The 14,335-nt window shown below is 46.7% G+C and overlaps 1 protein-coding gene across 2 annotated transcripts in view; it reads left to right on the top strand.

The window, feature by feature from the left end:
• The window catches only part of dnaaf9 (dynein axonemal assembly factor 9), a 114,410-nt gene that overhangs the window by 15,956 nt on the left and 84,119 nt on the right, over positions 1–14,335 (top strand). For both annotated transcript variants that reach the window (XM_078406503.1, XM_078406413.1), the window contains exons 3-8: positions 42–161; positions 849–973; positions 7,032–7,128; positions 12,501–12,607; positions 13,988–14,065; positions 14,172–14,273. In XM_078406503.1, the coding sequence (XP_078262629.1) occupies positions 42–161; positions 849–973; positions 7,032–7,128; positions 12,501–12,607; positions 13,988–14,065; positions 14,172–14,273 (629 nt within the window). The remainder of the gene's footprint in view (positions 1–41; positions 162–848; positions 974–7,031; positions 7,129–12,500; positions 12,608–13,987; positions 14,066–14,171; positions 14,274–14,335) is intronic.

The following is a 14,335-nucleotide window of genomic DNA, read 5'->3' as shown; positions in this document are numbered from 1 at the left end:
GACAAATTTTCATTGGAGTAACTTGTTATTTTCTTTTGCAGGTATCGATAGCCGATATAACGAGGGCTGTAGAGAATTGGCAAATTATCTGCTCTTTGATCTGTATAATCTGACAAACATTGATTCTGATGTTACTGATTTGCCTGAAGAGGTGCTTGATGGTAAATGTATAATCCTTATCTTAACTTGCACATACACAGAAGACAATTTTTTCCAATAGGATGCTTATTTCGGCAAGAGAGTGGGAGTTGTGAAGGCTTGGGTTGGTATCATTGAAGGGGAATATTATTTTCTGATTTCACTACCCTCCCATCTTCAGCCATAAGTTAGCATTGCTGCTTGAACCATTAGAGATATAATGATACAAAAAAACCTTGGCCATCAGAATTTTAAAAAAAGTCTGAATACAATAGTGGTTCAAAACAAATATACGTTTTCTCTCAAAATATGTGTTCTCACGATGTCCAATTTCAATTAATGCTGTGGTCAAATTTATGTCCTTTCATTATAGTAACTGCATGGTCCCATCTGGCATTTTCCCCATGCTGAATCTATATTTCTGTCAGATGATATTAGCTGCTGCGATGTTGTTTGCATGCAATGAACTTTGTTATGCCATGTATTTTATATTGCAAAAAGACTATATTTCAGGATATTTTGGACTATAAAATGTATAACGTTTTCTGTATTGCTATACAAAGAAGATCCCTCAATTCTGTATCGTTGATATTACGGTGTAATTATATAATTAATAACTTTGTCAATTAGCAAATCTTGGATTCTTTTGTAGAATCACATGAAATACAAATTGTTAAAAATACGATAATTAATTTCCCTTTCTGTTTCAGATGTAATCATACTGATAAAGTCTGAGAGTGTTCATCTGTATTGCAACCCGATAAATTATAATTATCTTCTGCCTTATGTGGCATACTGGAAAAATCTGCATTTGCACTGTTTGACAGTAAAAGAAGTAAGTAACAATGATACAGTATCAGAAAATAATGCCAAGTTCACAATATCACAGCAGTCTTATTGAGAGATTAACCTTTTAGTGATACGGCAATTGCGCAGTTGGGGTCCGTTGATATTGAGGGAGGATGGAGTGGGTGAGTGGGGGTGGGTGGGGGGAGGAGTGAAGGTGGGAAGGGGGGAGGAGGGGGGTGCTAGACGAATGCAGGAGAGGTTTGGGGGGGTTGAAGAGGGATGGAGTGCGTGAGGGAGGGGGGGATAAGGGGGGTTGAGGGATGGAGTGGGTGAGGGGGGTGGAGTGGGGGAGGGGGACGAAGGTGGATTCAGGGGGGATGGAGTGGGACGAGGGGGATGGAGTGGGTGAATGGAGGGGGAGTGGGGGAGGAGAGGGTGCTGCACCAATGCAGGAGAGGTTTGGACCCAATGGGTCCACTTGGTCTGGTTGATAATAAAATCATACGATATTATTACTGCCTGCTTGCACATTGATTGAGACACTTTCTTTGCTGTTGTCCATAAATATTTTGCGAGACATGGTGTACCCTGCTCCTCAGTTTTGCCTTTCCTTTTGCTGATTATTGAAATGATGTTAAGCATTCTTATAAGTGAATGGATGCAACAAAAACTGAGTCATGTCCAAGTGAATTAATTAAGAGAATTTATTAATCTTAGTCTGGAGAAGGGTCCCGACCCGAAACGTCATCTATCTATTTTCTCCAGAGATGCTGCCTGATCGTCTGAGTTATTCAAGCATTTTGTGTCTATGGTATAGACCAGCAGCTGCAGTTCATTTTTATTACAAAGGGAATTTATCAAGTTGTTTAAAAAGGAAAAGAGATGAGCTGATTAATTAAAGGCTTGTTTAAGTTTCGTAGTGGGCTGATTATCAGATTCAATTTTAAGGGACCGGATGAACCTAGTATATATAATGTATAATAAGTATATATAATATAATGTATATTTACGATATACATTAATGACTTAGATGAAGGGATTAAAAGTACCATTAGCAAATTTGCAGATGATACTAAGCTGGGGGGTAGTGTGAATTGTGAGGAAGATGCAATAAGGCTGCAGGGTGACTTGGATAGGTTGTGTGAGTGGGCGGATACATGGCAGATGCAGTTTAATGTAGATAAGTGTGAGGTTATTCACTTTGGAAGTAAGAATAGAAAGGCAGATTATTATCTGAATGGTGTCAAGTTAGGAAGAGGGGATGTTCAACGAGATCTGGGTGTCCTAGTGCATCAGTCACTGAAAGGAAGCATGCAGGTACAACAGGCAGTGAAGAAAGCCAATGGAATGTTGGCCTTCATAACAAGAGGAGTTGAGTATAGGAGCAAAGAGGTCTTTATACAGTTGTACCGGGCCCTGGTGAGACCGCACCTGGAGTACTGTGTGCAGTTTTTGTCTCCAAATTTGAGGAAGGATATTCTTGCTATTGAGGGCGTGCAGCGTAGGTTCACTAGGTTAATTCCCGGAATGGCGGGACTGTCGTATGTTGAAAGGCTGGAGCAATTAGGCTTGTATACACTGGAATTTAGAAGGATGAGGGGGGATCTTATTGAAACATATAAGATAATTAGGGGATTGGACACATTAGAGGCAGGAAACATGTTCCCAATGTTGGGGGAGTCCAGAACAAGGGGCCACAGTTTAAGAATAAGGGGTAGGCCATTTAGAACGGAGATGAGGAAGAACCTTTTCAGTCAGAGAGTGGTGAAGGTGTGGAATTCTCTGCCTCAGAAGGCAGTGGAGGCCAGTTCGTTGGATGCTTTCAAGAGAGAGCTGGATAGAGCTCTTAAGGATAGCGGAGTGATGGGGTATGGGGAGAAGGCAGGAACGGGGTACTGATTGAGAGTGATCAGCCATGATCGCATTGAATGGCGGTGCTGGCTTGAAGGGCTGAATGGCCTACTCCTGCACCTATTGTCTATTGTCTATAGAAGTACAGGTTAATCTGGTACTGTCAGCATGGATTTATTAATGTTAGGTCCAGCTTGACTAACATGATTCAATTTTTTGAGATGAGAGGGTTGCACTTGATGAAATCTTGTTGCATGTAAGCACGGTGCACTCGGTTTGCTGAGGATTTGTAAATATAAATGAACATAACAATCTTCAGCAAATGTCCCCACTTCTAATCTTACAATGGAAGGAAACTCATTGAAGAAGCACTAAAAGATGGTTAAGCCCACATTCTTGCCCTGAATAACGTTTGCAGTAATGTCCTGAGATGATTAGCCTTTAACAACGACACCTATCTTTCCTTGTGCAGTAGAAACGGAACTGCAGATGTCGGCTTACCAAGGAAAGATACAAAATGCTGGTGACGTCTCCTATCCATTTTGTTCTGGGGTGCTGCCTGGCCCACTGTGTTACTCCAGCATTTTGTATCTTTCCAGATGCAGCACAAGACTCCAGCCATTGCATTATTTTCCCTTTGATGGTCATTGTTTTCAATTTTACCAGGACACCTTGATGCTGCACACACTCAAATGCTGCCTTGATTCTGCCGCCAACAGTCTGTCCTTTCTTCTGTTTTTGTTATTTTAAGTATGTGTTGAAAGTATGTTTTAGTGTTCCTTGGTTTGTTTTATGTGGGAGGAGGGGGGAGTTGGGGGAAACTTTTCGTCAATCTCTTACCTCGACGGAGATGCGATTCTGTATCGTATCTCTGTTCCCACTGCGGCCTAACATCGAGGAGTTAGCGGCCTTTCCTGGAGACCTGCCCGGCACTTCATGCCGTGAGCACGGCGCGGACATTAACATCACGGAGCTGCGATCCCTTTGCCGGGCATCGACTGTGGAGAGCTCCAACCGCGGGGCCTGTGGACCGTAACATCGCAAAGCCCTCTTCTGGTAAGAAGAGGCCGACTCAGGAGCTCCATGCTTCCACCCCCCCGACGCGAGGGCTTCGGACCGTCGGCTGCGGGGGCTTTGATCGCCCTGACTGCGGATGGTTTAACTGCCCCGATCGTGGGAGAACAAAGAGGAAGATGATTGAACTTTATTATCTTCCATCACAGTGAGGAATATGGAATCCGCTGTGGTGGATGTTTATGTTAAATTTTATTTTATGTGGCTGTGTGTCTTGTTGCTTTTCACTTAGTATGGCTGTAAGGTAACTCAAATTTCACTGTGCCTTAATTGGTACATGTGACAATAAATTGATCTTGATGTCTATCGCTGTCTCTCTTATATTGCCTCCAGAATCCAGCACGTCAGTCCATTTTAGATCCTGGTTGTGATAAAGAGCAGTGAGACAGCAGCTTTATTAACTGCTCCACACTCATTTATTGCATGTTTAACATAGATGATTTACAAAATGATCACCTAATCTGTGTTTGGCTTCTCCGAGTATGTGCCCTTTAGAATTCATTTAACCAGGGTTGATCCCCTATTTTAAAAGCGGGGAATGAGTTGAGTCACGAGGCTATAGATTGTGTTGGTGTACGTTTCCGCTGCTTCTACTGGTTTATAAGGCCTTGTGGATCCCCAGTTTTTGGGCTGCCAGATCTATTCTGAAACTATCCCATTGAACCTATTTGCAGAAGAGGAAGTTCTGTGAGGAAGATGCTGTGAGGTTGCAGGGTGACTTGGACAGGTTGTGTGAGTGGGCGGATGCATGGCAGATGCAGTTTAATGTAGGTATGTGTGAGGTTATCCATTTTGGTGGTAAGAATAGGAAGGCAGATTATTATCTGAATGGTGTCAAGTTAGGAAAAGGGGACGTACAACGTGATCTGGGTGTCTTAGTGCATCAGTCACTGAAAGGAAGCATGCAGGTACAGCAGGCGGTGAAGAAAGCCAATGGAATGTTGGCCTTCATAACAAGAGGAGTTGAGTATAGGAGCAAAGAGGTCCTTCTGCAGTTGTACAGGGCCCTAGTGAGACCGCACATGGAGTACTGTGCAGTTTTGGTCTCCAAATTTGAGGAAGGATATTCTTGCTATTGAGGGCGTGCAGCGTAGGTTTACTAGATTAATTCCTGGAATGGCGGGACTGTCATATGTTGAAAGACTGGAACGACTAGGTTTGTATACACTGGAATTTAGAAGGATGAAAGGGGATCTTATCGAAACGTATAAAATTATTAAGGGGTTGGACACGTTAGAGGCAGGAAACATGTTCCCAATGTTGGGGGAGTCCAGAACCAGGGGCCACAGTTTAAGAATAAGGGGTAGGCCATTTAGAACAGAGATGAGGAAAAACTTTTTTAGTCAGAGAGTTGTGAATCTGTGGAATTCTCTGCCTCAGAGGGCAGTGGAGGCCAATTCTCTGAATACATTCAAGAGAGAGGTAGATAGAGCTCTTAAGGATAGCGGAGTCAAGGGGTATGGGGAGAAGGCAGGAACGGGGTACTGATTGAGAATGATCAGCCATGATCACATTGAATGGCGGTGCTGGCTCGAAGGGCCGAATGGCCTTCTCCTGCACCTATTTTCTATTGTCTATAACATGATGGTTTTGAAAAAAGGATTGTGCAGTGGTCAGTTCCACCAATTCATGTGAACACATGCATCTGGACAGGTATATTGCTAAAGTTGACGTCAAGTAGGTTTGCATGTCGTATTGCTTCACTCACCATGTTACAGACCCAATCTGGCAGCTCTAACTTTCAGGATTTTGGCCAGTTCAGTCACTGGTGGTCCTACCAAGTCACTTTGGTGTTGGATGTTGAAGTCTCCCATCCAGAGGGCATGCTCTGCCCTTGCTACTTTTAGTGTTTCCTGTGTATTGTTTAGCATTGGAGAACACTGATACATCTGCTGGGTGATAACAATAGGTGGTAATCAAAAGCAGATGGCCTTGCATATGTTTGATGTGATACCATGGGATTTCTTGGGGTCCAAGGCCTACTATGTTCTGCTGCATAGCATGTGATGACATTTTCATGTGTCTGTCCTACGGAATGGAGAAAACAAACCCAGGATTGTGATGGAGTAGTCGAATACATTGTAAGGTATAATTTTTCGCATTTGGTAGAGAATGGGCTAATTAGTGAGAGTCAGCATGGCTTTGTCCACGGCAGGTCATGCCTTATAAACTTGATTGAGTTTTTTTGAGGTGCGGCACGGTGGCACAGCGGTAGAGTTGCACTGCCAGGGACCCAGGTTCGATCCTGACCCATGGGTGCTGTCTGTACGGAGTGTGTGCGTTCCCTCCGTGACCCTGTGGGTTTTCTCTGGGTTCTCCGGTTTCCCCTCATGCCCTCAAGTTTGTAGGTTAATTGGCTTGTAAATAATTGTAAATTGTCCCTAGTGTGTGCAGGATAGTGTTAGTGTGCGGGGATCGCTTGTCGGCATGGACTTAGGGGTCTGAAGAGCCTGTTTCCGCGCTGTATCTCTAAAACTAAAATTTGACCGGTAATTCATGAGAATGGGGCAGTGGATATTGTCTATATAGATTTTAGTAAGGCATTTGATAAAGTCCTTTACGCTAGGCTGATGCAGAAGATTAAAATGCATGAGATGCACTGTGTCTTGGTATTTGGATTCAGAATGGCTTACTCGGAGAATACAGAGGGTGCTGGTAGTTCTAGGAGCAGAATTAGGCCAGTCGGCCCATTAAGTCTTCTCCGCCATTCAATCATGGCTGATCTATTTCCTGCCTTCTCCCCATAACCCCTGACAGCCTTTCTTATCAGTTTAGTTCAGGTAGATAGATTCTTAAATTGGTGAGTGCTTTTGAGGTGTAATTTTTTAAATGGATATATTGCATCACCGAATTTGTATATGGTAAGAAGAGGAAATTCTAATCTGCAAAGTTCACAAAGTTGAATGTCTTCTGAAATTTTCTTTCTGTTATTAAACTTCATCATACAAATCATATTGTGTATGTTCCATAATTTAGTATTGCAATAAATAATGAAGCTATTTAATTTACTGTGAGAAATATAACACAATGCTTTGGTTGGGAAAATTACCATTGAATACATTTTGTTGTCACATAATAGTATTCTCTTGCCTCTAGTTTTCAGACAACAAATTATATTCTGTCATTATACAATGAAAATGTTACACAATAACTTACAAAGTTTAAATTTATTTTCTTAGTATGAAGATGAAGAGCTGGCAGAAGAGTTTAAAATTACCAGCTTTGTCAATATGGTGCAAGACTGTTGCCGAATTCAAGTTCCATACAGTTTCCAGGGTAAAGGCAAAATTGTTTCCCAACATTATAAATTTAATGTGTAAAGGATAAGCAAATCCCAACAGCATTTTCTTCTAATTTATTTGGTTTTCTCTTTAAGGATTATTTGTTTTTCTTGTATAATGTGAAATGCTTTCCACATAAATAATTAGGCTGTGCTAAAAAAAACTTCTTCTGGATTGTAATGAACATCTAACCTCTCTGATTCTGATGAAATTTGTTTTTGTGTCTCCTTCAAAATCATAGATGCAATCTGGCAACTATCTTATTATCTATGTGTAAAGTTTAAATTGAAAGAGAATTAATAGTGTTTTGAAGGAAAATATTTTTGTGCAGCATGTGTTTGGAAATTGGAATGCACTGTCTACAGATATGATGGAGTCATGTTTCCTTGTGGCCTCAAAGAGGGAATTGGATAAACGTATGATGGATAAAAATTTGCAAAGGGACACAGAAGGAACCGGCAGGTGTAACCTTAAATTGCTTTAAAAGAGGGATAGTGTGACACACTGGGCTAAATTGCATCTTATGTTGTAAGTATTCAATGATTTGATACCACCATTTAAAGATTAACTACATCAAAGCACACCCCCAGCAGGTCCTCCCCGATTTACAAACGCACTGTAGTGGGTCTGGACGCAGTAGAAATCAGGCAAGACGCCAGGTAAGTATTAACAGTAATTTTAATGTAGCATCAGAACATCCACTCTCTCCAGTCTCCAGCACGAGTTCTCTCTAGCCCCTTCAGGCAAACCTCGTAGCACTAGTCCCCTCCACAGCCCTGTCCAACCCATGCCGAGGGGGATGACCCACGGAGTGGCCTAATCCCCGGGCACCGCCACAGGACCCCCTCCCAAGAACTGGAGGCATGAAACGGACAGGGGGACGTATGAGACGACCAGCCCGTGTGCGCACCACGGCGGTTGCAGGAACCGGAACCACACTGCCAGGCGAAGAAAGCCGCGGGGACGCTGGGGGTAGGGGCCGGGACGCACGACGACCACGAGGGCGAGGCCGTGCCAGTAGAACCGGCAGGCTAATGTCCACGTGCGCCGGCTTCAGCCGCGAAATAGAGACCGTCTCAGGACGACCCCCCATGTCCAAAACGAAGGTGGCAGAGCCACGCTCGAGCACCTTGAATGGTCCTTCATATGGACGCTGAAGGGGCGTCCGGTGTGCATCCCGGCGCAGGAAAACAAACGGACAGTCCTGCAGAGCAGAAGGGACATGCGACTGAACCGAACCGTGGCGAGACGTCGGCACCGGTGCCAGCTTGCCCACCGTCTCCCGAAGGCATTGCAGGGCGGCTGATGGTTGTTCTGCCTGACCCTGGGCGGATCGAATAAACTCACCGGGCACTGTCAGCAGGGCCCCGTACACCAATTCAGCCGAGTCGGTGGCCAAGTCCTCTTTGGGCGCACAGCGGACGCCCAGTAAAACCCACGGCAACGCATCGACCCAGACCGGGTCAACGAGCCGGGCCTTCAGGGCAGCCTTGAACTGGCGATGGAAGCGATCCACCTGGCCGTTCGCCTGTGGATAGTACGCCGTGGTGCGGTGCAGGTTAACCCCCAGTAGGTGAGCCATGGCCGATCACAGTTCGGAGGTGAATTGCGGCCCCCGGTCGGACGTAATGTCGAGCGGCACTCCAAATCTGGCAATCCAGTGTGCCGCACGGGCACAAGTAGAGGCAGAAGTGTCTGGCAGTGGAACTGCTTCCGGCCACCACGTGAAACGGTCGACCACAGTCAGGAGGTGGGTGAAGCCCCGAGACGGCGGCAGCTGCCACACGATGTCCACGTGGATGTGGTCAAACCGCTGTCGAGGGACGATGAACTCCTGGAGCGGCGCTCGCACATGCCGCTGTACCTTTGCAGTTTGGCACGGGATGCAGGTGCGCGCCCAATGCCCAACCTGTTTACGCAACCCGTGCCACACGAAACGGGAAGCCACGAGGGTCGTCGTCGCCCGAATGGAAGGGTGGGCCAGCCCGTGGAGCACCTCGAACACTCTGCGCCGCCAGGCAACGGGAACGATGGGGCGCGGCTGCCCGGTGGATAGATCGCACAGCAGCGTTGCGCTCCCAGTGCCACAGGGAACGTCCTCCAACCGAAGGCCCGAAATGGCGGTACGATAGACGGACATCTCATTGTCTGTCAACTGGGCCATTGCCAGGGCTGAGTAGTCGATGCCATCGGCCGCTTGCAGGACAGCGTGGACCGCAGGTCGAGACACGGCGTCAGCCACTCTGTTGTCCTTGCCCCCGATGAAACGGATGGAGGTAGTGTACTCCGAGACGAAAGCTAACTGCCGCTGCTGGCGAGCTGACCACGGGTCGGACACTTTGGCGAACGCAAAGGTGAGGGGCTTGTGGTCAGTGTACGCGGTGAAGGTTCGCCCTCAAGGAAGTGGCGGACTGCAAGGTAACGGACGAGGAGCTCGCGGTCAAAGTCACTGTAGTTCCGTTGTGCGCCGCTGAGGTGCCTGCTGAAGAAAGCGAAAGACTTCCAACACCCATCAATCCGCTGTTCGAGCACCGCCCCACATCCGAAGCGTCGACCGTCAGGCTGGTTGGTGCATCCGCCTGTGGGTGCACGAGCATCGTGGCCGTAGCCAGGGCTTCCTTGGCGTGTTGGAAGACCGCCACCGCATCGTCAGTCCATTCGACCCCTTTGTGCTTGCCAGCCATAGGTGGAATAGCGGGCGCATGATCCGGGCCGCAGACGACACAAATTGGTGGTAAAAGGCCACCATCCCAACGAACTCTTGGAGGCCCCTCACAGTGGTCGGGCGTGGAAACTGGCGCACTGCGTCCACCTTGTCCGGAAGCGGCAGTGCCCCGTGCGGGGTCACGTGATGGCCCAGGAAATTGATGGACATCACCCCGAAACGCATTTGGCTTTGTTGATGGCCAGCCCATGATCGCTAAGGCGCTGGCATAGCTGGCAGAGATGGGTAGCATGCTCCTGTCTTGAGCGGCTTGCCACCAAAATGTCATTGAGGTAAACGTAACAAAGTGCAGGCCATGGCACACGCAGTCCATAAGCCGCTGAAAGGCTTGCGCAGCGTTCTTAAGTCCGAACGGCATACGGAGGAATTCGAACAGGCCAAATGGCGTCACGATGGACGTCTTGGGGACGTCGTCTGGGTGGACGGGAATTTGATTGTAGCCACGCATCAGATCGACCTTGGAAAACACCGTGGCCCCAGCCAGGTGAGCATTAAAGTCCTGAATGTGGGGGACCGGGTACCGGTCAGCAATGGTAGCACCGTTAAGCCGACGGTAGTCACCGCAAGGGCGCCAGCCACCGTCTGCCTTGGGGACCATATGGAGCGGGGACGCCCACGGGGTGTCCGTGCCCAGCAATGGCTGGGACACATCCGCAATGACGAATGGCCATGAGAAGTGGCCCTCACCGAAGTTGAGGGAGAGTGTGCACACCCCGTATGAGCGGATTGGTGTCCCCTTTGCTGCGGCGAGGAGGGGGCCACATTTACCACTGCGGATGTCATCATTCGAAGGGGGAAGAACGCTCACCTCAGCCCCTGTGTCCACAAGAAAACGAGCCCCGATGCGGCGATCCCACGCAAACACGCGATGAATCTGGCCGGCCGCCGAAGCAATCACTGACGGCCGGCCCCTGCGTTTTCCGGGAACGAGCAGGGCTGCCGGCATTGATGGGCTGAAGGGCCCAGCGCCGGTGAAAGTAGCGCCGGTGAAAGTAGCACCAGCCCCCTCTGCTGGCGTCTGTGGAAACGGGCGACAGTGCGGGCTGATCCGACCACCAGCGACCTCCGGTGGCGTGTGGAGGAACTGACGGCAGGCTGCGCAGGAAAGACGTGCTGCCGGCCGGGTGTACCGTTGCAGCCGGGTCCCGCCGCGAAGGACGTCAAGGAGCGGTGGAAACGCGGGCGATCGAGGCACCGACCTGCGGATCGTCGTCGGTCATCAGAGGAACGTCCAGCGCGTCGAGGGCCAGCTGACGGGCCATCCAGAGTTCATCGGCGCGCTCGCCCACCGCCTGCATGTCGTTGAACAGGTCGTTGATGAGCTGCTGGCGGAGATCGGACGGCAGCTGCCTCAGGTAAGAATGGTTAAATAAAAAGCAGGGCTCGCGGTCGCCCATCAGCGCCAGCTTATCGCCCAGCAGTACCAACGGGCGGCGGTCACCCAGACCGGTCATCCGTAGGATCTGGGTCAACCGCTCGGCCTCGCTGAGGTCGAATTTCCGGAGGAGAAAGGCCTTGAGGCCCTCATACTTATTACCCGCCGGGGGTGGGGGGGGGGGCGCGGAGGAAAGGTCGGACCCGTCGCACGGTGGCCTGGTCTAGGGCACAGATAACGTAAAAGTACTTGGTGGCGTCGGCTGTCACTCCCCGCAGTGCAAACTGCGCCTCGGCCTGGTCAAACCAGAAATCAGGGTCGTCGGTCCAAAGGGGAGGCAGCTTCAACGCCACGGCGTGAAGAGCGGCGCGGTCGGCAGGGTCCACGGGGCAGGGTCCAGAGGCGGCTGTCCGGCAGGGTCCAGAGGCGGCTGACCGGCAGGGCCGGGTAGTGCGAGTAGAGGAGCGTTCAGGTACATCGCGACTTGCGAGGAAATGTCTAGGGTCACCAGTGTAGTGGGTCTGGACACAGTAGAAATCAGGCAAGACGCCAGGTAAGTATTAACAGTAATTTTAATGTAGCATCAGAATATCCACTCTCTCCAGTCTCCAGCACGAGTTCTCTCTAGCCCCTTCAGGCAAACCCCGTAGCACTAATCCCCTCCCCAGCCCTGTCCAACCCGTGCCGAGGGGGAAGACCCAGGGAGTGGCCTAATCCCCGGGCACCGCCACAGCACCACTTATCTACAGCTTGTAGATACAAATGAGGGTTTAGGAGACCGCTGGTATGGATTTGCCGGCTACTAGGGGGCTGCAGGTATCTGCTGCTGTGTGGAAACTCAGTTTGTGGCCACCTTTTTTACTTGAGAACTGTTTGAGTTATAAACAGTTCACAGGAATGGAACCCTGCCATAACCTGGGAAGGAACTGTATATAGAAATTATGGTTGTTTTCTTGGTCAGTCAAATGGGTGTGTCTTATTCGAGGACGATTATATGAATGTTCAACAGAGGGAAGTGTAAACCTGGAATGGTCTCTCATCCACTCAAAATTTGTTCAATAATACAGAATTGCATGTAGTAAATTTACCAAAGCATAAATTCATTATTCATCCTATGGGTTGGTAAATTAATTTTTTCTTTTAACTTCTGTGGTGCGATTGATAAATTAACTACATCTCATTTTTAAGAGCTTATTATTTGTTTATGTTTTTTAATTCTTTGATCACCTCGTTGTGCTTATCAATGTGTGACCATTGCTGTTTATAGGCCATGTTCGGACGTTTGACATGTTCATTGTTGAAAAGTGGCCCATTGTACAAGCATTTGCCCTGGAAGGAATTGGAGGAGGGGAGTTTTTTACAATGAAACATGAGGTATTTAATTTAAATTTATGTGAATGCTGAACAGAATTTTGGCAATATCATGACAATACGGTTCACAATAACAGATCATATGAGAATTTCCCCAAAAGACCTTATGTCAAAATAATCGAGTATAAGATGTAAATAATATGGACTAAAAAAAGTTAATTATTCAAAAAATCCAAGAGATTGTTTATTTATTCCATTACTGGGAACTTGGAGTAGAGATTGTTGATAGATTGTTTCTAAACATTAGAAATATCAGGTAATTCACTACTTTGTTAAATTTGGAAATTCGGTAACTTGGAAAGGTCAAATTACGAATGGAGCCCCTGCTTTGTCTTCCCCACTGCACACTGCCTTTTCACTCCCTCTGATATTTTTTGTTCTCTTTGTTTTTTGTCTGTGAAACTTCAGTTTCTTTCCTGTATCATTTAAAGCATTTTATGCAATCCCTGAAACAATACAAGGAAACGTTCATTTAGGTGCCCCAAATTGGCAGTCGCCTTTCAACCGGCTTGAAATTCATTGTCAGAGGGCATTGGAGTTGAAAAAAGTGGTTAGATACTGTGATTGGTGGGATGTGACAAATAGTTGGAAATAATTCTAATTTTAATATACATCAGGGACTAGGTAATGCCATAATACTCATCTGGTCATAATTTTTCAGTAGTTGCTGAATATCAATGATATTGCAGTATATGTTAATCTCAAAACAATTTTTTTTTAAATTGTCTTGTTTTCTAGTAACAATTAATCCACGGTAAAGAATAAATAGTCTTTATGTTTGCTTTCTTGCATTAATTTTTATGCAGATGTATAAATATTGAACTGCAGATAATAAAACAATGTTTAATAGTAATAATCATACATATTGTACTGAAGATAGACACAAAAAGCTGGAGTACCTCAGCAGAACAGGCAGCATCTCTGGAGAGAAGGAATGGGTAACATTTCGGGTCGAGACCCTTCTTCAGACTGAAAGTCAGGGGGAGAGACTGAAGAAGGGTCTCTGCCCAAAACGTCACCCATTCCTTCTCTCCAGAGATGCTGCCTGTCCCGCCCACTGAGTTACTCCAGCTTTTGTTTCTATCTTCGGTTTAAACCAGCATCTGCAGTTCCTTCTTATACATACTGTACTTATGTGTAGTATGATTTGGCTGGATAGCACGCAAACAAAGCTGTTCACTGTATCTCGGTGCATATGACAATAATAAACCGCACCAAATCAAACATGTACCCTCGTATAATATTAATTATCCTTTCTGATCAACTACGTTATTGCAACTAAACTTCTTTACATGTATCAATGAAAAGCATTCACTATTTCACTCAGTGAAATATAATTCACAATTTAGTATCATGTTGCCATTTTCTTTTTTTCCGTTGCAGATGTTTGATGCTAGCGAGGAACTTTGGCAAGTGTATAGTAGCTTGGATCCAGTTTCTCTGGAAGTCTTGATCACTGAGGTAAGGTTGTATTTTCTAACCACGTGGAAAAGGATGCATTGCAATAATACTAGCTTTGTTTAGTTCTGTTTGCTCTGAATTTGATTTTGTCTTCATTTGGTTTCAGGATTTGGTGGCATTTAAGAAACAATGGGACAGCTTCTTTTCCAATTTTGACATTGAGAATTCTTCCACTTTACTGGAACTTTCAGAAGCACAATCTGGAGAGGTGGGAAATAAATCTTAATTTTAAAGTAGTAGTCATTGTATTTCTCTTTAGTTAGATATATT

Source organism: Rhinoraja longicauda, chromosome 1, assembly GCF_053455715.1.
Source record: "Rhinoraja longicauda isolate Sanriku21f chromosome 1, sRhiLon1.1, whole genome shotgun sequence".
Classification (NCBI taxonomy): domain Eukaryota; kingdom Metazoa; phylum Chordata; class Chondrichthyes; order Rajiformes; family Arhynchobatidae; genus Rhinoraja; species Rhinoraja longicauda.
The sequence above is the reverse complement of the archived record's forward strand: the minus strand, read 5'-3'. Positions and strand labels throughout refer to the sequence as shown.